General features: G+C 45.0%; 2 protein-coding genes across 4 annotated transcripts in view; one reads left to right on the forward strand and one right to left on the reverse strand.

The window, feature by feature from the left end:
* LOC135394113 (cell adhesion molecule Dscam2-like) overlaps nucleotides 1-27495 on the forward strand; it is a 311175-nt gene that overhangs the window by 91484 nt on the left and 192196 nt on the right. The gene's annotated exons all lie outside the window — the stretch shown is intronic.
* LOC135394114 (uncharacterized) lies at nucleotides 17780-27135 on the reverse strand. 2 transcript variants are annotated; one of them, XM_064624631.1, is made up of 5 exons: nucleotides 26190-27135; nucleotides 25575-25856; nucleotides 24955-25165; nucleotides 21763-21815; nucleotides 17780-21566 (listed from the first exon to the last, which is right to left on the reverse strand). In XM_064624631.1, the coding sequence occupies exon 5, from the start codon at nucleotides 21410-21412 to the stop codon at nucleotides 17918-17920; it is 3495 nt and encodes a 1164-aa protein (XP_064480701.1). In that variant the 5' UTR covers nucleotides 21413-21566; nucleotides 21763-21815; nucleotides 24955-25165; nucleotides 25575-25856; nucleotides 26190-27135; the 3' UTR covers nucleotides 17780-17917. The 2 variants fall into 2 exon arrangements, with proteins under 2 accessions (XP_064480701.1, XP_064480700.1); XM_064624630.1 differs by having other exon boundaries at nucleotides 17780-21815.

Raw genomic sequence — 27495 nt, forward strand, 5'->3', positions numbered from 1 at the left:
TGCCTTCTGCTAGAGATATAGTGACGTCAGCAAGATAGTAATTGGGAGGTAATATGCTTCCGTGGAGGTATGAGTTTGAAAATGCTAGGCTATGCGTCAGATCAGAAGGATGGAGGACATGGAAAGTTCCGTCCGCAGAAACAGGAGTTGTGAGAAATGTGGAATTAAATTAAAACATATCGGGATTGCATCATGAAAGAAAACTTATAGAACACTTAAAACAGAAACAGAAAAAGGAAACTTATAGAACACACTTTGCAATCTATACATGTGCGACGATGTAATCTTTACACATCTGTTTTATGCCTACATGTGCAACATTTGCTTGTAGTAACTTAGCAATAATGAAGTTTTTGAACTGCCCAAAGCCCAAAATTTGCAGGACATATTTCAAACACTCTCCTGTTTTCGCACACGCTTAGCATCAATACCGCGATGTCTGATGTATTAACTTCGATGTAGTAACCACCATTCACAGTATCTCAGATAGTCTACCTGAATAGTCAAGTTTCTGATGTCTTTTAGACCGTACATCCAGGTCGATATGTTCATACACATATATGCTCACATAATATTTCTCAAATTAACCGTGTGATTACCACTATCACGGTTCTATAACCGTGGATGAAGGAAAAGCAAGCAAATAAGGCTGAAATGAATTTCTCAACCGCCGAACGCTATTTGCCTCTGAACCACCTCCTCCGTCACGAAAAAAAAAAAAAAATTAAACACATCAATTAAGATTAATTTCAAGAAACAGCCTCGCATTAAATCCCTAAATTCTTAAAAACGGCCACACGCATGGGAAAAAAGAAAACTAATAATAGGGGCGAAAAAAAAAAAACGTTTGAATTCGTTCTTATCTTTCCTTGTCATTTTCTTTCGCGGGCGGCACATCTCAGATGCGGATATATATCGCCTGCCAGATTTTCTTTCTTTTTTTGTTTTTTGTTCCCACCAGTTCCTGTGTAATCTGTGAAATATGTGTTCCCTGGAGTTTCCCATACCCAGCCCTTCTTTGAAGCTCTCCGGAGAAGCATGATTCATTTTAAACTGTATCTCCCTTCCTTCCTTTCGAAGCGCTTTGTTCTACAGTGAACGAAGAGACTATTGTCGTTGTATTTGTCTATACCATCACGCTTCACAGAAGCAAGAGATATCCACCTTTGAAAACGTACGGCGAGGCATTCGGATCCCTGTTGTCTCGAGACCAACTCTACTCTTTCGATCTTTCGAATATTACTTTGTTGTGCGTGCAGATCTGGAAGGATGTTCGAGACGAGATTTGCTACTGAGCGCTGGATTTGTGATACACATGTTTCTCTCGCTTTAAGCGAAAGTGGAAGTAGCGGAAGAACTAACGTGGTCAGAGATATTCTTTAGAATATGGGAACTGATAATATGATGACGAAGAAGTGCAATAGACGAGTTCAGAAAATCCCAGAGTGCTTAGCGTCGCTTTGAACTATGGGAGTTTACTAATACGAAAGAAACGGGTGGCCTCCAAACTGTTCCGATTTCTTCCCTGCCGGTCCATTGTCCACGACGTGTCAAGGTCAGCGAAAGCGAAATGTGAAGGATTATCCTTCGTTCCCCCGTTCAGCAAGCGCCCAGGATGCAATGCGTGCGCAAAGAGCACTGGGATTTTCTGAACTCTTCTATTAAAATTTGAAGGACCTCCCTATTACGATGTGGAGACTGAAGCATAAATTATAGCATAGATTGCATAAATAGCATGAATTGAAGCATAGATAACGTAGATAGCAAGCATACGAGATAGATTAAAGCAAATTGAAGGCGGCGCCTGTCCTGACGCTTTAACTTCTGCCTCTATTGCTATCTAACTTAGCATTGAGGATACTCGTGTTTTGAACAGTGGCCGGCAGGTGCACCGTGCGATGACGCAACGTGACGGGGTAGCAGTAGTGTAAGATTGGATCCCACGCAGCATAACATCTTGGCCCAATACTGATCCAATATTGGCAATCCCGGCCCACTATTGGTCCGACATTGGACCGATATTGGGCTAAGATGTTGTACTGCTTGGGATGCCACACTTGCAGCGTCCGTCGAAGAGGTGCAGCCTTTTGTCTTTCGCTGTTTAAGATGCTCAAACTCATTCACTTCACCGAAGGTTTGCTGCGGTGTCGCATCTCGCTCAACACAGAGTGCACGAACGTAACTTCAATTGCCCGATAGCATATGTGATTCCCCTCTTTTGTAATGTCGCAGTGGAATGTTGGAAGTGTTTCCGTCATCTTTACGCTATACCGCAGTGCTGTAGTGTCGCATTTACTCCTACTTGTCGGCCACTCATGAAGCGAGGAGTATCACAGTTGCCAACAGAGGGCAAAGCCCTGTTTCGAATTTTTATCGCGCTTTTATGTCGTCTGTTTCTCATAGTCGTAGACTCCATCGAATCAGGAGAAAGACCCAGGCCTATTTGTTCCCCGTTCATAAGAAGAAAATTTTTAATAAAAAAAAAAAACGGTCTCGAAAGCAGTGCACTGCAGCCCAGATATAGATTTATGGAGTTCCAGCGTGAATCTATCAGCATTTTTTCGCGGACCACTAAATTTATAATCTACAATAGGTTGTTAGCTACAGCAGTTAAGAATGCTCCATAGCTTCCAGGTCCAGGGACCTTGTGGTCCTGCTGGCACCCAGCTTATGATGGTGTGACTTAACTCTTTGGTATCCGTGGCCTTGAAGAACCACATCGATAGACAACAGAGGCTAATAGTAGCAATCCAGATGGTAATCTATAGCAACATGATCATGTACAAATAGTTCTATGAAAAAAAAAAAAACCACAAAACCTCTAGAAAAGAACTACTTTTACGATCCCCCAATCGTATTCATATTTTTAGACGTAGCCCGGGAGACAACGATAACGCCACACATAACGCGCACGCAACTATACTGACGCGAACCCAGCTTCGGTAAGAGCCCACGAAAGACATATAACATCCGTGGAGCCGTCGTTCGCAATTTGCCCGTGAATAATTAAAGACATCGGCGAAGGGGAACCGGGCGGAGGTTTAGAGGCGTGAGCAATGGCGTAGTTAGGTGTAATTATGGGGAAAAAAGGAAGGATGAAAAAAAAAAACATGTTTTATAAATGGTGCGAATGCGCACTGACCCGTTTAAAGCACATCACGGTCGAAGAAGCATACTCGCGCGTGTTTCACAGTTACGTTGAACAAGTTAAGTTGCGTCCTGGTTGAAGTCCTACACCAACGTGCCAGAAGAAGGGCGATCTTATCTGAGTTTATACACGTGCGATAAATGTACAACATTATACATTTAGAGGTAAACTGCGCTACCATAAACTTTAAGTAACCTGTAGCATAACTCCTCCTAGCATAATGAAACTTAGTATCACGGACACGGTTCTATGTGCCTGTCTTTTCTGTCGTATCTACGATTCTCCCGCTGTTAAATGGTGAAAGCCTTGAAGAAGACTTCCTAAGTCTTCGTCGAGCAGCTCGAGTATGGCGGTCACGGTCTCCCCGAGCTCCGCAATTCCAATGGCCCATGGCCAGGTTTTCCAGCCCTCTGTTTCTAATTGCCGTCTGCCTGCGTACCTGTGTGCTGTGTGTGTAGTATTTTTGTGTGCTGTGGTTTTGCCTACCGTTCTGATGTCATACTGACTCCAGTGACTATCCCTATTTAGCATCGTTCATCACCTCATCATCAGGACACATCACATCCTGCCCCATCGTGCCTTGGGGTAGTGGGCCGCACCTCAAGTGGCGAATTTCCCCATTCATTGTCATTAACTTATTTGTTGTTGTTGCCGTCCTATTATTTCCACTGACTCTGTGCAACCCTCTGACGACTACAAAATTATTCTCCCTTGGTTCTCCTCCTCTGTGGACTTCAGTCTCTGCTCCGTTCTCCATGCCGGTGTCACCGGTAAGCCTTACACTGTGACGGACTTCAAGCTCGCTCTTCGCCCCTTATGCAATTCTCTGACGTAGAAGATCTGGGTCGGTACCACTACAACCACGTCTGGCTCTTGCAGTTTAGAACCCTTGCAGCGAAAACAAGCTTCTTGTCTCACCGTGCGCTCACAGTTAAGGGCAACAAGTGTGTCGTATTAGAGGCCACGAATCCAGTTCTGCATTTGCGATTGAACTGAGTTCCTACTGCTGTAAAGGAGCACGATATACGAGCAGCGTTTGTGAACTATGGCAACGTCGAGGAGACAGCTAAGATCACCTCGTTCGATCCTGAGTTGGGGGACGTTGGTTCTCTTTCTCGAACTGTAAAGCTCCGCCCGAAGAAAGATATCACGCCTGAGGACGTCCCCCATCTAATCAATATTTGTGGTAGTCAAGTGTTAGTCCTGTGCAAAGATCGGTCTCAACTTTGTCTGCGATGCAAACGCCTGCGACATATTCGTCGGGACTGCCGCGTTCCCCAATGCAGCTCTTGTCGACGGTTTAGACATGAAGCCACCTTTTGTCCTCAGTCTTATGCGGCTGCTGTAGCTGCTCAGGATCAAGGGACGGAGCTAATGGACCACAGTGCTGATAAGGATGTGGAGGTGGTGAATAAACACCCCAGTGCCAGTGTACTATGTGCGCCGGCGGCTCACCCTGAGTGCAGCCCTCCGAATCTTGTCGCACCAGAAACCGGGAGAGCTGTGAATGCTGATGCTGGTGATCTGAACATTCCACGGGAACCAGTTACCCAAGCGGCATCTTTGGTTCCTGCTTCATGCGCCGGCGAGGTTGAGTGCATGAGTTCATCCACGTGGGCGGACACGTGGGACGCACACACATAGGACGATCGTGACGGCTCTTCGAAGCGGAAGCCATCGGCGTCACCGGCTGGGGTCGTCGTCGAAGTTTTAAGGCCTGATCCCCCAAGCGACCCCTTGGAGCACTCGAGCGACACCCTTATTAATGAAGAGCTGACGTCTGCGGGCGACATAGATTCGTCCGACATTGCGGACGGAAATGCTGCTCGGTGGATGCCGGTGTCGCCTCGCAGAGGCCGCAGGCAACGACATAGCTCGTCATAACACTACCTCCACACCGGCCATACTTTGTCCCCCCTTCTCTCTTCTGTCTTCTGTCTCTTCTTCTCCCTACCTGCTACTGTTCCTTCTTTACTGATTGTGTGGGAACGGACTGTCTGAGAATGTCCAGCGTCCTTAATGGGATCTCCAACACTCACGAGCGGGAGCTGCTATATATTCAAGCCAGAAGCCTTCGTCTCTGATTGGGAGTGCCAAAGACAACGGAAACCTTCTCTGTTTTGGCGGAGGCACGCGAGCCATCGGTGCTTATTATTCGCGATAGTGTCGCCTTACACGCGTACACACGTTATCCTGCCCGCCATCCAGCCCATTACCTCTGTGACATTGCGCAACGTTATCCCTCATCTGCATTCGGTCAAGCTATTTGCCGTTTACGAAGCAACATCCCCTCAACCTCCGCCCGGACCTCCTTTGCGCCACCCATGTGGACACTTCACTACCCCACTGTACAAACGTCAATTCCCTGCCTTAGGAAAAAGGAGGTTGTGCCAACAGTTGTGGCCTGCCAACTGACCTTGTACCACATCTACAGTCACCACCGGCATCGAACCCAAATATACACCGGTGCTTCAGTTTCTCTAGTTGGGTCGTCTGCTGCCTTCTGCATCCCAGAGCACGGCTTCAAGCTCCCTCTTATGTCATCTGCTGAGGCCGAGGCATTCGCACTACTGGCCGCTTTGAGACATGTCTCCTCGTGTGCGCCCAGGGCCTGGTCGATCCTCACCGACAGTAAAGTGGCTCTGGAGGCGCTGGCCTCTTACTCTGTCGCAGTCATCAGTGACACCTACATGACGATCGTCGCCCTGCACTCCGAACTTGTATCGCTGGGACACGAAATGGTGTTCCAATGAATTCCGAGCCATGTCGGAACTTCAGGCAATGATCGTGCTGACACTCTTGCTCGGCAAGCCCACGTCACTGAGCAACCAACTGTCTTTCCCCTTGCGCACTCTATGTGCCAGCTGAAAATCCGCCGCTTCACTGCCAACCGCACACAGCTCTTTCAGCAAACAGCTATACGAACCAATGCCTTCCTTAAATCCATTGACCCTTTAATGACATATGCTGTGCCTGGCCGCATCCCGCGCATGGAGGAATCGTTGCTTCATCAGCTGCGGCTGAATGTGGCGCGAACTCCTCTTCTCCTATTTAAGATGAATCAGCACCTATAACCTCTTTGCCCAACGTGCAACGTAGAAGCCTATGTGCCACACATCCTCATTGCCTGTCAGCGGTACGAAGATCACCGATCAAGTCTCCGGCGCCACCTTGCTCATCTAGGCTACCAAGAGCTTTCCCTCGCGGTGCTACTTGGCCCTACCCAGCACGCTGAAGTCACGTCTGCGCTGACACGATTCCTTCGGGAATCTAAACTCCTGGACATTCTCTGATACGTCCTATGCGCAACGATTAGTGAAGGAGCTGTTTCTTCTGTATTTTTTCATAATCTTCTGTATCCCAGCTGTTTGTATCTTCTCTTGTTTGCTTGAAAGCTTTAGGGAATAGCAAGTCCACATCGTGGCTAACCTTTCCCTTCTCTTTTTTTACTTTGCATTAAACATATCCCCCCCTTTCTAAAATGTATACTGCCATAGAACACAACAACAACAACTACACGAACGACGATGGGATGAGGTGATTCACCGCAACCATTGCGGTACCAGACCTCAGTGCATGTGGGTTAATATATGAGCGGGATGACCATGAAAAAGATGAAGCATACACACTCGCACACACATATGACACACGCAAATGAGATATCACACACGGGGGTGCGTCTATAACTGATGGGGATAGTAGTTCATCCGGTCGGGCACTGGAGATGTAAAACTGTGAATATCACATCTCCGCATTCATGGCAAAAGCTCTGATGTCAGAGGAGTCAGAGAACACAAACTTGCAGGCTGAGAACAAGTATTGCGGGATATATGTCGTACCTCCAATACAGGAATACATCCCATTGCAAAACGTTACAACCAATTCAACTTCGCAGCCCAAGCCTACGGCGCCGCTCTCTCCTAAATCTTATCAATACAATCAAAATGTCTATCACACACCATTTAACACCAAGATCTGACACGAAACGTTCGTTTCCAAATCATTCACCGAGGTTGCAAACGCAACATCTCTCCTAAAACGATCTTCAACTTAATGCCCTTAGTCGTAAAACAACCATTGAATTCCTAAAGAATTTCCGTTGTAGGGTATATATATATATATATTCCAAACTCCCTAAGACACCGGCATGCACGCATGCTACGGTAATAGTATTTTTTAAACGAGCCTCTGTAAGCATTCCTAAAGGGACACATCTTACTCTGTGCGTTAGGTACACAGGGGAAGATACAATACATAGAAAGAGAAGACTATAGTGTCATTTCTTCCAAGAAATTGAGCGTATAGATTTTTTCCGGGTATACCTGGCATACACGTAGTTTGCCCATGCGTTTCCCTTCAGAACAAAATACTGTACGCACGATCGCACAGCTCTACATCAACTGTGCCTCTACATTTTGAGGAGGACGCAGACGATCAAGAGGGCATTTCCGCAGATGTTTTCGTCGTGCTTACGAGGGTGCGTCTTTATTTCGCCGGAAGAGGTTTATGATGGGTCGGAAAGCAAAAGGGTAAAAAAGAATTGCCAGAATGAAATGGGATTGTTTACGACGGGTATATTTGGAGAAATCGACTGTCGTTGTCTCTGTTGTTCGGTAAGATGTGCTCGCACGGGATGGGTGTAGAACGAAGAGGGATCAAAATGACGTCATAGTTCGTACGAGCTATCCTAATTTTGGAATCTCTTGAGATAACTCGAATGTCTTGAGATAGAAGTAGTGGGTATGTAGGGACTTGCACTCATCTTTGATCTCATAAAGGTACATGTTCGTCCTTTTACATTTATTTGCGTTACCGTGAGTGCACCGATGCTAGGGAGTTGGGTTCTACCGTACAGAATCCACAGCGTGAAAGCACGCATAACGAGAAGCTTTATGTACGCTAGCTTCTCTAGCTTTTTAGATAATGATAATTGAGCAACAATGTAGTTGGACTATGAGTTTATTTTGCTCGCTTGAGAGTTTCTTAACACGCACTAAACACTTGGCGCGTCTCTTCTAAGGATGACGTACCTGAGCAGCCTGTACCATAGAACCGAACTGATGTCGTCCTCGGCAGGGTTTGATCCCGCAACCTTGTGATCAGTAAGCCGACACGCTGCCAGCTGATGCACCGAGTCTGCATCAGCTTTTTAGAGGGATGTAAACAGGTAATCTGATGATTTTCAAGTGATCCCCCCCCCCCACATATTACCATTATAGCAGAGAATGTATGCTATAATTGGGTAAATCCAACACGCGCTTTCTGCTTCAGGCAAACAAAGAAAAAAAAGCGATGCTGACTTGGCAAATTTGGAAGTTCAATTCAAGGAATTAAATTCCTTTTATTTTGAATTTAATAAAAGTTATTGTTATACGTGGCAAAAGTTCTCTACTGACAAGTGCCTTTTATAGCATATTTTTCCGAAACATGCTTTATTTTTATTAAACATTTTCGATATGGTTACTGGAACACCCCGCATAGACGTCAGTGTAGCAAACAGACTCATCATTACCATCCTTTCGGAACTCCGATACCGGCGCTGAAACTAGATGAGGTTCATAGGACGTTAGTTTTACCCAATAACAAAATCCCGAACCTGGTATTTCGTTATTACCCTTGCAATTTCGTGTTACGTTCCTCCCAAGGTACGTCGAAACATAACCGTTAAAAGTAATATCAGTCGCACAAGGAACCTATTCCCTTTCCAAATCCCATTCATCAGCGACATCGGTAATTAGTGTCTGACGTGTCAAAGCCATTAGCTCGACAAACCCTCAACTTCCTGCACGCGTCAGAAAACCTGATTAATTTAAGCCCGTCACGACAAGAAAAACGAATGGCGCCAATTTCCCGCACTGTTTTCAAATCCTCCCTGCTTTTAAAGGGCTTAGCCTCAGGCCTGTAAAAGTACATAGGGGATGGGCCTGGCCGTCAAGATGTGATTCTAACGCAGTGAAAAAAGGCAGGCGAGCGGTAAAAAAAAAGAAAAAAAGTAGTAATGATAACGGTGTACGCAAGAAGTATAACCACATAAGAAGTGCGCAAGAATTATATAAGTATAAGTTATGCGAGGCAGTCCCTGGTGAAGCTGAAAACGTCCAAGTGAGTGATAGAGAAAGATTAACATTCTTTAAAGGAACCAGTCGCCGCCTGATTTTGAGAATCACGTGTAGATTAGTCACGTGTAGACGAACGCATGCAAAATTTCATTCAACAGAGAGCACAGTACTTTCTCAGGCACAAGTTCCGACAAAAGTTTACGGAACACCGGATTGCTGTATACAGCCATCGGAGCCATGCCGTGGCTGCAAACAGGAGCAGATAAACTTACAAACAAGTGGCAGGGTACTCCATGCACCCCTCCGTAAGTGTGTCCACTCCCGTTCGCCGCTAGGGTGTCGCTCTGATCAAGAAATACGTCGCTCTGGTGTTCCGTAAACTTTTGTCGGGATCTGTACGTATGAAAAATGAACGGCACGTGCACATTCGGTTTTGCGTTAACGTCAGCATGAGCTGGAGCTCCACTGCGCTGCGTAGCGCATCGCAGCCAGTAGAGGAGAGCTCAATTGCTGTACTTGCACATAACTTTAACTTCATCTCATATCTAATGTTTCGTGTGTAATGGGGTAGTGTACCGCTCTCCAGTGGTGAATCACCCCAGGTCATAGTCATGATTTATTTGTTGTTGTTGGAGCTTCACCCCTTTTTTTTTAATTCCGTGTCAGCGCCGCGAAGCAACTGTGGCTACGAGCGGCGTAAAGACGTGGACAGGAGGATGGATGGAGGACAGCACAAAGTAGTGGGGGACTGGGGGGGTTAGTATGCGTCCAGGGCTGACTTCAGGGGAAGCGGTGTCAACATTTACAGTCAAACTCCTTTATAGCGAACACCTTTTTAACGAAAAGACCACTACAGCTATTTTTTTTTGCGGTCCCGCTGGAGCCTATAGGTCCAATAATGGACATCCTTTTTAACGAAAATACCTTTACTGCGAATTTTTTGTGCTGTCCCCTGAGCTTCGTTGTAAAGGAGTTTGACTGTATTTGGAAAGTCTGGCGGAAAATACAGGGAAAACCTCAGACAGCACAACCGTTGTCGGGATTCGAACCCGTATCACCTCCCAGCCTTGGCGTGGAAGGCGATCATCATAACCAATACGTCACGCGAGCTGGGTGGACGCATGTGACCGAAATGATAACTACTATTTATGGCTGTCGCTCTCTCTCTCTCTCTCTCTCCTTTTTCTTTTACGAATTATAACGCTTTCTCTCACGACGCACTCGTGACGTCATCACACCAGCGACTACTACGGAGTGGAGTGGATGTTTTCTGTGGCGGGCGACTCCCATATTTGTGACGTCACGCGCAGAGCTTGTTCACGGAGGGATCACTTTCGGTGACCCGACAAAAATTCCAATTGAAAACTTATTCCGAAATACTTCGTTTGCTGCATTTTCACGAAAACTTGTTCTACCCCTATCCACATCAAGCAACTTCTGTATGAAACGCATCGAAGTTTTAGCGTGGCGCTCAAAAACACTTCCCACTTTAAATCGATTCTAATCTAAAGTGCTGCACGGAACGAGATAAAAGCGGCGAGCATCGGTTACTATCCAAATGCACTAAAACGCACACCTTTAAACCTTGACTCGTAATTTCGATCACGATTCTCAGATATCGAACCCGATATGACACAATCAACAAAAGTCGGAAGCTTCTTCGCTGATGTAATTAAATTCGAACCCTCACATCGTTTAATTATGCAGTCCTATGGGCCTCCTTTCTCGACTGATCGTCTTTCTTTTTTTTCTCTTGCTTTTTTTTTTTTTTTTTTGCTTAGGCTTTCATATGAATTGAAAAAAGAAAAGTACACGCGATCGAGACGCAAATTGAAAACAGAAAAAGGAAGGGTCATTGCCTTAATTGCGCCAAGTTTCAGGGTCTTCTTTCGACTGGTGATAGGACAAGATGGAGTGCGTTTGAATAGAAGCGGAAGGTGTTTTTTTTTTCTTTTTTTTTCAACATCAACATCAACATCAAGCGAGAAAGAAGGAAGAAGCGGAAGAAGAATACGGGATTTTTTTTTCTGATTCCGTGTTAGCACCGGGATAGCTAGACCCCCTAGCACTAGCTCGGGGGTCTAATATGAGTGATGACGATCATGAGCGATGACATTGATGAGAGATGACGGTGACGGTGCATAAGGAAACATGTACATTGTGTTTTTCTACATTTCTAAACAATTGTTTTTGTTTATTTCATGTTAGCGCCGTGAAGCAACTGTGGCTATGAGCGGCGTACAGACGTGAACAGATGGAGAGAGTACAGCAGGAAGGAGTGGGGGACAGGGGGGTTAGTATGTGTCTTGGGCCGACTTCAGGGGGAAGTGTGCCGACATTCGTCTGGAAAGTCTTCGGAAAACCCAGGGAAAACCGCAGACAGCACAGACGGTGACAGGATTCGAACATCGAATCGATTCGAACAGGATTCGAACCCGTGTCACCTCCCAGTTTCGGCGTGGAAAGCGATCATCCTAACCACTATGCCACGGGAGCTGGTCTCTAAACAATTGTGGAACTCGATCCGCCCTGGATGTTTATTTTTCTGGTTTCTTTTTTGGGCAGACATATCGGTTTATTTAGACGCGAGGAACATACACAAAATATGTTTAGACGGCAAAAGTGAGCTTGTCTATCAAGTACAACACTGAAACGCGCCTGAAGTTTGAACGAATGATGTCCCAAGACGAGCGTTTTAGTGCTAGTATCTTTGTGCAGTTTCCGTTTACTCATTGTCTACTGCCAGTTGTAGGGTGCAGAGGCCTGGTAAATCAATCCTAGTCAATATAGAGGGTTGTTTCAAGGAAATATGCACAGCAAAAATTCCGTGCACACGCTATTCACTGTCGTCTACACATGATATTCTTGTCCCACCATTTCGAGGTATCCCTGCATACCTCCTGAACGTTACATCGCATATCACCCGTTTCTTCACATCCAATATGCCTACCTTTTCTTATGTTTACATTCCCAACTCCATTATTAACGTCACCTTCTATTCACTGCGTCATGCCCTCCTATTTCAACCATGTTCTCCTTACCATAAACATACTATTTGCGTCACCAACATGCTACGGCGTGCCCTTTACTTCCGCCCCATGTCTTCAAAGATCAATAGTGCCTATCGCGTGCACCCGCTCCTCAAAGCAAAATAAACAGTCATTTTGTAAAAGAAATACAACACCGCCTAAGGATACGGCCGTACCACGTGCATAACAATTCCTCTAGCAGGACACAGAGAGAGAAAACAGTTTTTCCGTCCGGTCCGCGCAACCTGACGCGGCGCTTGTATCGAATTTCGAAACTCCATTCGGCAGCTCTATTACGTTTCTCCGCATCTCTGCATCTGAATAGCCACATATTCTAGGGTCCGTTCGACTCGGCAGACCCTGTGAACAAACAGGCGCATTTTAGCAACCTGCATGTCTATTCTTTTTCTGGTTTCTTTTTTTTTTGTCAAAACGAAGCGCCTATGCGACTGCGAGTTCATGCCGACCACGTTTCTGCCAACTAGATGGGGCATGCGTGAGTTGAAATAAAGGCTAGAAGCGTCGCTGCTGAGATTGACATATATACGTACATAAAAAAAAGATAGGGACCGTTGCAAAGAAAAATAATCTAATAAAGACGGGAGAGTGATAAGTAAAGTTGGACGCGACTATAGCTGATAAAGAGATAGGAGAAAATGGAAGTGTTGCTGGTGTTTAGAGTGTTTGTAGAGAAGGAAGGAGAGACGGCGAGGGTGTTGGATTGCAAGAAGATAAGGTAAGATTGTAAGAAGTATTTCGCGTAGCTTGTCGGATGTTATCGTTCTTTTCTTGTCGCAAATCAGCACATAATAGTAGCTAGCCAACAATGGAAAAGCTGTATAAAATTGCATAACTACCCGCATTTTATATTCGCCTCTCCAACTACCTTGTATTGCCAACTGGAGGATGGGACAAGCGTAAGCTTGCCCACATCACGCTTCAAAAATAAAGCGCCACCTATGGCACGCAAAGGCTCATGGGAACCTGTAGAGATGTCTTTGAGATGTCGTCTTAGAGACGTTGTCTTCACGATGGCGGAGAAAATGATGACTGCCGATGAATAAACCAACTTCCTTCTACAACATGCCTTTTTCCACGAGACACGCGTAAAAAATTGTACAAATAACATAACTGGCGCGTCGTTTCTCGCTATCTTCGCTGTTGTCGTTCACGCCGCTCCTGTGGTAGTAATTTTTCATCTTTCCCTTCTCCCCATTGAATATTCTTCTCCGCAGTATTTTCGAACTGCGGAATTGAGTAGTGCTGTTAGTGTTTGAGTTCTGTAAGCCGGCAAGCTCCATCGCGCACCAAGGGAAGTTGTGTCAGTTCCGGGTCAGAGCCAAAAATACCTGTCGTCTGCTGTTATTATCATTCATTTAGTGCTTCAGCTGGGGTCCGCTAGGTGGCCAGCAGCCAGTTGGAGAGACGATAGTTGAAGACACCTCATTGAACAAATTGACTGCAATTGGATGCATTTTCCAAGGATATTTTCCAATGATATTTTCCAAGGTCCTGGTGATGGGAGTCAAACCACCGTACAAATTTCTGAACCTGCGGCTAACTTTTTCTATTCATAATCATTCCGAAATAATGCACATATGCACGGTAGTAGTGATAGATATTGCATTTGGTAACAATGGGCCGCTCAGGTTACATGCGACACGCACACGCACGATAAGATATATCAGAAAACAATGGAAATCATGTATCGATAGTGTGAACAATGGGTTCCCAGGTTTCAATAACATGCGCCGCCAGGATAAGGTAACGGTTAACTCGGGTAAACAATGGGAACTCACGTGTCGATAGTGTTTGATGGGCACCTGGATGCACGTTTAATGACATTTAATAACACGCAATGACATGTAATAACACGCAAATGACATGTAATAACACGCAAGTGACGTGTAATAACACACAAATGACATTTAATAACAGGCAATAACATCTGATGACATTTAATAGTATTTTTCCGATCGGGTTGACGTCAGTCCGTCACCTGGTTTGGTTGCCGCGTCAGAGCGCCAGGTAGTTTCGGTTCCCACCAAGCGCCCTCTAGTTTTCAAGCTTTGGCCGTCTGTAGTTTCGGTTTCGGTTTTAAATGAATGGACGCCAAGCTTGGTTGCTCCACGTGTAGTTCTGGTTTCAGTTTCGAATTCCTACGTGTTGCCAGATGCCCTCTGGTTTCAAGCTATTGACCGACTGTAATTTCGGTTTCAAACCGCAGCACGCTAGTTTCGCTGTGACAACGTCAACGCATTTTCTGGCGATATAAATTAAGCGTACGCGTAGAAATTTCATCAGAAAAAGAAAAAAAAAAAACATGGTTGACCAGTTCTATGTGAACCTGCTCTCAAATGCATCTTTGGATGTGTTTCCCGACAACACAATGAGCAAGTTCCGAGTAAAGCTAGCCCATCCACAGACGTTGGAGGGTAGGTGGGAGGCCGCTTTAACAGAAATCAACATCCCTTTTGCGATTAAAAATGTAACTGACACAGTCAATAGTATATCGGAAACGACATTCCTTGGTTCTACGATTGAAGCAACAGAAAAGGTCAAGTTCAACGCTAATGAAAACATTCTCTTGTCTTTCAGACAATTTTTAGCAAAACATTTGCAGCATAAGACAAGAATTATACGTGGTAGCGGTCATTATGAGATACAACTTCCTCTGAACTATGGTTTGGAAATTAGCGCAACTCTTGCCGCTAAGCTTGGCATGGCTGAAAAGATAATCGGCTGTGGAGAGTTGGACAGAGGGTCACCCGTGAAGCTACTCAAATACCAGGTGGATACGGAAGAAACGATTAACATAGTTACCTATCGTTCACGAACAGTAAAGTATGAAGTTCCAGAAGGCTACTACGAATCGGGGAAGGACCTCGTTAATTCCATTAACCATGCCTATCGAACAAAACTTCATTTGTCGCAAGATGCTCGTCTCCTCGTATGTAACCCATACAACGGAATTTGTCACCTGGAACGCATGAACGATGGCTATGTGACCTTTCATCCTTATTTGGCTTTGATGTTGGGCTTCGGAAAGAGGACAACTTTCTCAAGTTATGCAGTCGCCGAACGAGACGTTTGTCTATTCCCTGCTCAAAACTATATTTTCATATACTGCGATGTCATCGAGAACGAATTTGTGGGTGACGTGACAGCACCACTTCTTCGATCGATACCATTCAGGGTCCAGGGTAGGAATGATGTGATGTCTTATTTATTCACAAACCTGTACTATAAATATGTATCTGCGAAGGAATTGACAACCATTCAAATCGAGTTGGCAAACGAGATAGGTGATTTCATTCCATTCATTTCTGGCTCTGGACGTGTCGGGTTGACGATCCACCTACGTAAATGTATATAACAAACCCACCATGTTGCATAGCACATTTTGGTGCAGGAAAGCGAGAGCATCTACCACACTATACTGCTCCCGAGCTTTATCAGATTGGAGGAGGCATATTTGGTGACGTATTGAGGGGTTTCTTGCCCATACTGACCAAGAAGGTAGCGCCATACGTTGGGAGAAAGCTCCTTGATACTGGAAGACATATAGCCGAGGAAGTCCAGCAAGGAGCATCATTTCGAGAAGCCGTCAAGAAAGGAGTAGACCGCACAGTGCATAAAACTCGTGACGAGTTACTTCAGAGACTCACAGGGAAAGGAAGAAAACGCAAGGCCGTTAAAAAAGCTCGACCTGCGGAGAAGCGGAGGAAATCTGACTTCTTTACTTGACAGAAAAAAAAAAAATGTCTATTGCAGTAGTGCATAAAGATTCCTGTCTGTGTACTACAAACCAGCTGGAACTCTTCTCTCTTCCACCTACAAATTTTGCTTTGGAGAAGTCTGAATACGTCGAGTTTTTCCCAGTATCTGCTCCGACATCAAGCGGAGTGATCGAGTACAATGTTCCGGGACTCGGTGGGGGCTTCTTTGATCTTCAATCCAGCTTTTTGCATATTCAGTGCAAGATCATTCGAAAGAATGGAGATCCAGCGGTAACTACAACAAGCACTTCAACAACACCTGATGCAGTCATACCTGTCCAAGCGTTTGGTTCATCATTGTTTCAACACGTACATATCTACCTGAATTCAACCTTGGTTTCGAGTTTCGAACATTATGGCTACCGTTCCTACTTGGACATCATTACGAATGCCAACAATGTAACTCAGACACACACCCTTTCAGCAATGTTATACGAGCCAGACCCTTTAGGCACGAGTGAGGTATATGCTCCCACATCTGATTCAAAAGGAGTTTTCGCTCGTTACAAGCGAACCAAAGGATCGGCACTGTGTGACATGTACAGCCCAATCTTCAGCGACATATGTCAACAACAGAAGCTCATTCTTAACGGAACCGACATTCGAGTTGTGCTACGTCAAGCGTCGGATGATTTTCGTCTCTTACAAGCTGATGGTGCAACAGAAAAGCACACTGTGGAATTTTCACGTATCGTGCTCTATCTCCGACGTGTTCAGTTATCGCCGAGTATACTTGTTGGTATAGAACGAAGACTTCAAACAACACCTGCAGTATACCTTCTCCGAGGACTGGAAATTAAGTACAGAACCATCGCCCCTAACCAATCTCAGGTGATATTTGACGACTTGTACAGCGAGCGAGTTCCCTCCAAGTTAACAGTATTGATGGTCAGGAGCGATGCCTACCAAGGTAGCAGACCACGAAACCCATTCAAGCTTGAGAACTTCAAACTAAAACGAGCACTACTGGACGTTGGTGGACAACAGTACACGGATGAGTTCGACTTCCAACGAGACATCTATTCCAAAGCCTATATACACCTGCTTCACAAACTAAAACGCAAGGATATACCAATAGCTCCAGCTGCGTACGCAAAAGAGACATTTATGCTTTATTACCATCTGACTCCAGATGCAGAAGTGAATGCACTTTGTCCTGTTGTTCAAGCCAACGTTCGTCTGACCCTAACGTTTGCTGCCAATCTAACAGAAGCAGTTACGGTGTTGTTTGTATCCGAAACACCACGTGTGCTAGAAATCAACAAAGACAGACGAGTGAAATTTGTCTGAAAAATAAACATGGAGGAGTGGCAGTTCTATGCAGCATTCAGTAGACACTACTGCACCAGAGAACTGTTTCGGGGAACCTTTGCATGCAATGAAATCGCAAGACAGGAAGCCATACCCGGGATTTATGTGATTAACACAGCTCCAAGGAGCAGTAACGGTGAACACTGGACCATGACTTATGTTTCCGGTGACAATGTAGTTACGTATTTTGATAGTTACGGCATTCAGCCCGTCTACAAAGAATTCTACCAATTCATTCATCCTACCAGGTCATTTTACTATAACAAGAAAAGACTTCAGGGCTATGGATCAGCTACATGTGGCCTCTACTGCCTGTATGTAGGCAGCATGCTCGCTTGTGGATTCTCGCTCCGAGAGTGCACTCAGAGATTTTCGTCAACGAACTTCACGCTGAACGACAAGCTGGTACCCGTCCTTGTACGGAAGCAATTCCCAAGAAAGACAGACAACATGTCATGTTGCAGTGTACTTTGACACAATAAAATTGTATTTATTTCCATGTCGTTACAGGCACAATCTTATATATATATATATAAAAAACAGCATTACAACAACAACAGCCAGGTAGGGCAACATATGCATAAAAACTGTCTACATCTTTCCATTGGATGCGTACCCAAAGGGTAACGTGTGGATACCATCCTCACAAATGAAACGCTTTGTGTCTAGGGGATTTAAAGCTACTTTCGTAACACATACACTTTTATTTATATTTTCCTTGCGCACAATGAGGTTCTGACAAACTTTGTACACTTCACCAAGCTTAAGAGAGTCTATGTACATTGAATAATGCAACTTCTGGGCTTCACATTGTTTCACCCCCTTAGCACGATTGTATCGTCTTTTACTATGGAGGTCTAGTGCATAGAGCTTTGGTTTCAGGCAACAGAACCCTAGGATGTGGTCGTGGGGCATTTCGTTCTTAAATTTTCCTAGCACCATCTTGTTTTTCGTAGAATACATCGAGTCATCACAAGAATGACCAGATGTATCAAGGTGGGTATCGGCGAGCTCCGCAAGGGCCTTCTCATCGCTCAGCATCACGATATAAGAATCTGTGTCCATATACAAGAGCCTTGTGTCCGGGGCTACCCGAAGCAAGTTGTTATAATAAAAGTCATACATCATGACTTTAGACAGCTCGAGAATAGTGAACCCCAGGTACAGAGGCTGTCGCATACGGACTATCGATTGAGCGAACTGAAACAAGACTACGTTAGAGCTTAGAGCCCTGAATTGTTTGAGGTTCGGTTTACGCAAGAATCTCAACACTTGCTCCTCGGAAGTTGCTAAGCGACAGTCGACGAACTTTCGTACATTCATACATGTTTTCCCATATACGGAGTTAATTAAACTCTTGTACAGGTTACGTTCGAAGGTATTGGTTGCCTGCTTGCGTAGTTCATGATGGAAGTCAACATAGGATCGCAGGAATGGTTTTTGTTTGAACCTGAGCACCCGGTGAATTTTCTCGAGCCGAAGACCCAACTGTAGGTACAACTTTAGACTGCGATAATGAAGAAAATACTTCTTCTTGTCAAGCAGTGTAAGGAGTAATTTCGGTTCTATATCATGCTGTGGGAGGTTAAATTTTTTCATCAGGTCTTTCTGATAATCCGAAAGCAACTCATACGGGACGCTCATTTTTTCGGGCGCGAGCGGTAAATCTTTATGTCGTTCGTGGAGCTCTTGTACGTAGGCCAGGTCTACCTCTAAAAAATAACCAACGTCTGCATAATCTGCAACAAGGGTTACATCTAAACCTGCAACCTCTTCGGGTGACAGCCATTCAAAGTCTCCGAATGGGAGTGGTTCACGCATCACTGTGCCATAGAGTCCATTTATGTCCATGTAATGAATTATGGTCTTTGGTTTTTCGGGATCGTACTGATCTGTCCCTGGGACATTTGCAGTGGCCATTCGCGTTGAACACTGGGTCATACCACCACGCAGGCCCCGTTCAATTAACAGATAGGCATCGGGATCGTGGATTAAATCCAGATTAATCCGGCTCATTTTTAGTGCGCAAGACATGCTTAGTCCCGGGAGTGACACGAAATGAAGTGGTTCAATTTTGTGCGTCTCCAACGCCCATATTCGGAAGTTTTGAAACACGTCTGCCAGAAGCAATGCGTCCGTCAGAAGGTACAAATCCGAGTACTCGCCCAGGCTCTTCAGTTGAAATTTTTCAAACACATTTTGCGCATGGCGGTAATCTTCCTCGCTCACTTCTGATCCGTTCAGTTGGTTAAAGAACTGGTCACGTGATGGCAAACAGGGCTCGTCGTAACGTTCAAAAGAGGTAACGTAGTTATAACAGAAAACCCCTTTACGTACAACCAACCTGAAGTAGTCCTCCTCTGCGAAAAACTGACGCAGACACCTGAAGTTAGATTCACCTTTGTCACATAGATTTTTCGTCAGTGTGTCGAGACTAGCATTGAGGAAGCTTAACGAGTCTATGAAGCGGAACACACCAATGTCTATAGCCTTAAACTTTTGACAACTGGAGGCTATCACTCTGATGTCTGTCTTCCGAAGCAGGTGCAGATGAGCTACTATGAATCCGAGGTCATAATTGGCATTATGTGCAATGATGGGCACTTTCCGTGGTATCCGCAGTTTCAGATTACATCCCTGACACAATGATTGGCGAAATTCTCCACTTACGTGATCATGGTCTCGCACTTTCTGCTTCTTAGTGAATGGTTCTTTACAGATGTTACAGTGAGTGGCTTCAGAATGTTCGAGTTCGTCTCCTGGGGTCATTTGCAAGGGCACAGTCTCGTGCAACATCGCATACAGCTCATCATGCAAATTACGCAATAGTTCCATGAAAACGGAAACGCAGTCTGCACCACGGTAAATATGTTTCTTCAAGACATACGAATCGCACGAGCGTATGACGAGGAGACAGAAGGATGAAGGGATGTGTTCCCCGTAGACATTCCCGCCTCCCGAACACGGTGATAGTACACTCTCAAAGTCGTATACACAGTAGAAGGGAACTTCCGACATCAAATGCTCTCCGGCAAACGACAGTGTCTCACCCTTCTTTGGAAAAATAGTCTTGGACACTTTTTGTTGTTTACACATTAGTAGATGATCGGCGAGTACACCCGAGGTGGTGAAACCCATCGTACACCGTTTGCAGTGAAAATAACCAGGTGGTGTGAACAAAGCATTGAAATTAGTAATGAGTACAAAATGGAAGTCAATCAGCAGTAGGTCGACATGCTTCTTGCACTGGTCGTCAACAACCTTAATCGGGTAAACATATTTTTCATCTTTGTCATAACCGTACACGTTAATGCTCACATCGTTCTGCTTCTCAAACATTTCTACATCTTTCGGGAACACTACAGGAAACGTCTCTGGAAATACATATTGAGACAGGTATGACCTGTAGGATGAAGCTCTGCGTCTGTAAGAACCCTTTGCAGGATGTAGACCGGCAAGTACGCAAAATGCGAAACACATGTTCTGTTCACTATCCTCGTGAAGGTCGACATTCAGAAGACACCGACACTTTTTTTTCAATTCGTTTGGCAATTCAAAGTCGGTACAACCAATGAGCTGTGGTGCGAGACGACCGACATGAAGAATGCAGGCGTGAATTCGAAATAAGAAAAATCCCGACCCTTGCATTTCAAGCTTTTCTAAATTGTTGGTGACTTCAGTGCCTACTTCAATGACAGCACGTTCTACGTCTCGTTCCGACCACAGCGTATGCACACTCGAAGGAATAAATTGAGTGACAAATATGATCTCATCCTCAGGCGTATGTCGACCGAGTTCCGCCTTCAGCAAAACATAAAAGCGTAACGGAAATCCGAAATGTCGAAGTACACCGGCAAGGTAGCGTCCGTTTTCATGAAAGAATGTGCTGACATCCTGCCCGTCGTCGTCTCTGTCATGTAGATGAAGCTCATAGCGGTTGGTATAGTTGCGGAGCGTACAGAGTGTCTCACAAAATGGGATACAGGGTGTTGCAAGGTTATGAACGTTAGCCAGATGAACTTGAAGTCCCAGCGCTGTTGTGTAGTGCTGCCGATCGGCCGGAGGACAAAGGTGGCATGTCACCATTTCTTTTTATTTTTTTACTCGGATTGACCGAACACGATGTCTGGCGAAAGAAGACGTTTCCCCTCTTTTCCAACTCGCTCTTTCTTCTCCATCCAGAGCCCGCTCGTGTTCCTCATGTCTTCGATGTCTTGAGTGCTTAGTTTATGAAACCGAGCTGGAAGGAACACCTTTACGTGCTCGTGATCCTTCATAATTTCTACGTAGACCGCCTCGCCATACCTCGTTTCAATTTTGTTAACATCAACCACATCATACTTGATGTTTTTAGGAATTGTCGCCATTTTTTGAAACTCTCCACATTTCTTTAACTTGTCAAGTTTATGCAAGATCGACGAAGACATGATGCTTACTTGTACACTGATGCAATGATGACGACGATGATCCTTCGGACACGTTGGACCGACTGAAAACAAAAGGAGCACATGTTAGAACACTGCAAAATATTTCATCATTCTGAACACCATACCTCCTCAGAAGGAGGTTCGAGAGTGAAGGAGCTGAGCGTCAGACAGTTCTTATATAAGAAGTTGCCAGCATGGCAACCTTGAGGAGTCTTCTTTTTTTTTACATCGTCAACTCTGCAGTCGAACCTACCTTTGCAGTTTGCTTTTTTTTCCCTGCAGTTTGCAAGCACGGACTTGTTTATCTAACGAAACGTATCTTGACCAGACTTCATTCCCTTGCACGAAATGACAGTGATAGCACCTTTTAGGTTCGTGACGCCTGCCTCGGTGTCAATTTCAGGGGCTAGTCAAAGTGGGAAATCCACCTTCGTGGCACGACTAATTAAACACAGAGCTGTCCTCTTTGACAAACCGTTCAAGCAAATATGGTATATCTATCTTTATAAGCAGCCGGTATTCGATACTCTTCCTGAAGTAAATTTCAGTCAAGACATCCCTGCAGATCCGGAGAATTATAGCCACTCATTATTTATATTTGACGACTGTTTAGCCGACCGACAAAGACTCAAAGAAATCTGCAAATTTTATATCGCTGGGTGTCACCACCTGTCAATCACGGCTGTGTTCATCTCGCAATACCTGTTCGTCAACGACCCTTTGTATCGCACAATACAATTCAATAGCACGGCTCTCGTTTTATTTCGTTCACCACGCACTACAGACCAGCTGCGTATGCTGTCCAGGCAGATTTTCGGGCGAAATGATTTGTTGCCCACGATATATAAAGATGCCTGTCAGAAACCATACTCATACTTAGTTATCGACTTGTCTCAACAGAGCAACGATCACTATAAGGTGTGGACCAACATTTTCCCGGATGATCACAGACAGATCGTATACAGGTCATGAAAAGGCTTAACAAACACATTCGTTTCCTTCGTATGATCGCTGAAGCAAAGACAGGGGAAGATCGTTACAACCTGATTCAACATGCCAGCAGGGAACAGCTACGAACAATCAGGGAGATTTGTATGAACCTCTGCAAAGGAAACATCGACGTACCGGCGAAAGTTAAAAAGCAATTGCAGCCTTTTGCAACACCCATTAGGACACTGGCTTCCAGGCAAGACCGTGCAGATGTGAAGAAAATTAAACGGATTCTTCATCAGTCCGGCGGGTTTTTGCAATTTTTGTTGCCCCCCTTGTTAGGTCTCGTTTCAAGTTTAGCGGGCAAAAGCATCGCAAAAGCAATCGGCATTTAAATAATGCAGAAATACGAGCTTGTTCCCTATCGGGAAAGCACTATTCCGTCGATATTGAATAAACAGGAGCCTGATGATATCAAGGCCAAGGAGATCATCCAGTACTTGCACAAGCTATTGCATCCTCCCGCGAACACATTAAGACAGCCTAGTGCAGCAGGTGAGGAGACAAATCATGTGGCATCGACAAGAGAGCAGACACAGATTCAAGCGGACGAGGAGGAAGATGCCATCGTTAATTTTATGAGCAGCGGCTACAAGATGAGAGCAAGCCAATTACTGCGTTTACTAAAACCCGTGCTCGGCTGGAATAGTAAAACGTTTGAGCTCATTGTCAATGGTGAACAAATACCAAATACCAACGTTGTAGACCTTGTTTATTATTTGGTCACAAGAGCGCGAAATGTGTGGCGACCCGCGTATCTCGAGAGGATCCTACCACTATTGGTCAAGCTAAATATACCGACACTTATCGTACATCCATCTCGACTTGAAAAGGAGACTGCAGAGCCATCAGCCGGTAGTCCTACGTTTACACCTGAGACACCTCGTCGACGCATTTCTCCGGTTATCACAAGAGCGGCTAAGAGACTTCGAGAATGGAACCGGTATTGAGCATGTTGGAAACGCAACAGGAACACTGTGGTTACCTTCGGGACGAAAACATTCTGGTGCATTTTCCCGCACGACACAGGAAGAAGGCCCTCGCCATTCTGCAGATGCTAAAGACCGTATTTGCGATAGATGAAGAGGGAAGGATTATCTGTCATTCTCGCGTTGTTCCAAGTAGTTCCGTCATCGAGCTTATAAAATACGAACTGCACAATCGATCGCCCTCTTGGTACAAAGGTGACGTGGCAGCCGTTATAAATGCCTACTTGTCATTCGATGGACTTCGTGTTCGTGGAAGAAAATTGTGCTAATGGCTGCTTACGTGGACGTATACCATCCTGGTGCTCTAGGTGGTGTTCAACGACTCGCACGAGCGATCGGTGAAAAGCCGGCGAAGGTTGCCAAGTTCCTGGAAACCAGTGATGTGTACTCTCTCTTCAGAGAACTTAAGCGACCACGTCAGTTCCGGAAGACCATCGTTTTGGGTGTGAAGGATATATTCCAAATAGATTTGAAAGACCTTCAGAAACTGTCGAGATACAACAAGGGTTTTCGCTATCTTTTGTTTTGTATCGACGCATTTTCTCGTATGCTTGCTGTAGTGCCTGTGCAGAATAAACGAGCAGCGGAAATTATACGTGGACTGAGACTCGCTTTTAGACGTATTGGGACTCCGAGACTGATTCATTCAGACAGAGGTACAGAGTTCACCAATAAGTCAGTCGGAGCATTTTTAAAATCAAAAGGGATATCTCTCTTCCACACTAATTCAAATACGAAAGCAAGTATTGCAGAACGATCTATTCGAAGTCTTATGACGCCACTTTATCGTGCTTTTGAATATCAGGGACATAAATCGTACTTGAAAATTTTACAGCCTCTGGTCAAAGCATATAATCATCGTGTTCATAGAACTCTGTCGGCACGACCTGTGGATGTCAACAAAGAAAATGAGCATTTATTTAGACAAAAGCTCTATCCTACTCCGAGCAAACCCCCAGAGAAGCCACGTTTTCGCGTTGGCCAGCTTGTCAGAATAGCAAAGTCTAGACACCAGTTAGTCAAAAGTTATCTTGGTTCGTTTACGCGTGAAATTTTTGTGGTGAGAGCAGTCAAGATTGGTTACCCGAATACCTATCTCTTACGTGACCAGCAGGAAGAACCTATTGAAGGTCAATTTTATGCAAGCGAATTAACACGTGTGCAGCCTGGAAAGGGCCACCGCATTATAAAAAGACGCGTTCGGAATGGAAAGGTGCAGTACCTGTTGCAACCTTCTGGAAGTCGTAGAAGGACTTGGGTTCCGGAGAACTACCTGCCACCACCGACGACGAAATGACTGGCGATCACTGGTCCGATGTCGAACAGCCAGCCAACGCTGGCGATTCCTGGTCCCAATCGGGTGATGATGTATGCGGCATGCGGGACGTTACCCAGGATCATCAACTCCAAGGAAAATGTCGCCGTCCTCATACCTGTTGGAATGACGTGTTAGAATGCGGTTCATCGAAGTCAACGGACGACACAGTGCTCGTCGCAGCATTTAAGATAACCAGAGACATTTTCCTGTTCCAGTCCCTGCCTCTGAACCTTCCCGCGAAAAAGACTGTGTGGGAGTCTTCAAAAACAATGTATGCCAGGGTGCACAGGAAGTGTGAGCACCTATCCGACCACCCGTTCGACCTGGTCTCCGAATGGGGAAAACAGATGAGCTCAATATTCAGCTATTACGGTGATCGTGACGTCGACGTAATGCAACTGGTGGCCGAAAGTCTATGTATCATGTACTACGCAATGAAGACTGGCTACCATTACCTGGCTGTGTACATAAACGACATGACAATTGACCTGTTGCAAAATAGGTTGTCACCCAAAGACGCTTACCAATAAATATTGAAATCCATGACGAGTTGTCTCATTTTACTGTAGGTCGTCATGGTAAATAGATGTCCGGAGATGTTCTGCTACACCTTGTCCTTTCTGAGTGCTGTTTCCCTGTTCGTTTTCGTAGCTACAACAGAATTTACAAAACCAACACTGAAACAGGGAAAATGCACTACCGTGACTCAGATTGACCATAACATCTACGTCCACCGATGTCCAGCTGCAGTAACTGCCGTACGCCTTTGGCTCAGCAATGGTCATCCGACGAGATACGGAGTAAATCTGTCGCAAAATGATACACGTCAACTATGGCATTGCTTGAAAGAAGCAAATGTCGCGCACAATTATTATAACTTCGAGTGCTCGAAGCTATGTGAAATAAGCTTCGAACCCAGGCAAGTAATAGAACGATGTCCCGGCAATGTGTACAATATTGCAAGACTCATTGGGAATGGAAAGCACAGCGGTTACGGTATCACTCTTTCGAAATCGGCTACCATGTCTCTGCTGTCTCATCTGAGCGAAACAATAAAAAGAATTTAAAACAAATACATGCCCGCATTTCATTTAGCTATAAGATACACTGACACACAAGAAATGGTTTGAAATACTCACATCACTTGGCTCTTACGTGGCACACTCACTGCTGGAAGCTCGTACGTGGCAGACAGCGTATACCACCAGTCGAAAATTCATCTTGCGAGGGCGATAACGGTTTCTTTTTTGTGTGTGTGTGGTTGGTGTTCCCAAAGAGCGTTTGGAAAAAGCCAGACGGGTGTTTCGCGGTTGTGTTATCATACAAAAAGAAGAAGAAAAAAGAGCGCGTCGGCAAGAGGTATCGCATTTCACATGCTGCTCCTGCGAAAGGAGAAGCTGTCCACGATGCATTCACGTGATCCTTCCTTCCCTTGAAATAAAACAAAAATGAAGGGTCTTATAAGCTAGCTGTCGACGACTGAGACCGATCAGACCTTCATCGACGACGCAACTTTGAAAGGATGTGAGTATACCTCTTGTCTTTATGCCTTTTTTTTTGTTATTTTTATTTCGAAACCATCACAGCTGGTAACCGCAATACGTAGTCATGCAATGCTTCTCGATTCGTTGTATGCTGTTGTCGCAATGCGCAACACAAGTTTGGAAATGTGCGTGTATAGAACACCTCTATTTTATTGTGATTGTTGTCACTGGGTTATTTACTTCCAAACGTCGTACTCCTATGCAAATGCATGACACAGTAACAGAGACATATCGGAAAGTGGAAAACGTTAACCGATTCTTTGATAATGCTGCTTGTTGTTGTTGCGTGACACCTGATCGAGATTTGAGTCATCCTAGACTTTGTCCTGATTGAGAAGAGCATTCACAGGATGTTTCGTTTTCCCTTTGTTTTTGCAGATTGCTTCTGTACAAGGATGAAGTCAAGCAAGACTCTGGTAATTTGTAACATATCTTTCGTTAGTTGAATAAAAGAGTAGTAAAATAATGTGCTGAAATAAAAAAGGAATATATACAGTGTTGTCTGGTCTCTGATATACATCATTATTTGAGTGTACTTATCAAATGGGGGGAAAAAATCATGCTGTGACGCGGCATTTAGTTTTTTGTCAAATGAAACCGTAAGTACAGACGGTCAAAAGCTTGAAACTAGAGGGACATCTGGTAACCATTCAAAAACCTGCGTTGACGTTGTCACAGCGAAACTAGCGTGCTGCGGTTTGAAACCGAAATTACAGTCGGTCAATAGCTTGAAACCAGAGGGCATCTGGCAACACGTAGGAATTCGAAACTGAAACCAGAACTACACGTGGAGCAACCAAGCTTGGCGTCCATTCATTTAAAACCGAAACCGAAACTACAGACGGCCAAAGCTTGAAAACTAGAGGGCGCTTGGTGGGAACCGAAACTACCTGGCGCTCTG

The sequence above is a fragment of the Ornithodoros turicata genome, chromosome 5 (genome assembly GCF_037126465.1).
Source record: "Ornithodoros turicata isolate Travis chromosome 5, ASM3712646v1, whole genome shotgun sequence".
Lineage (NCBI taxonomy): Eukaryota > Metazoa > Arthropoda > Arachnida > Ixodida > Argasidae > Ornithodoros > Ornithodoros turicata.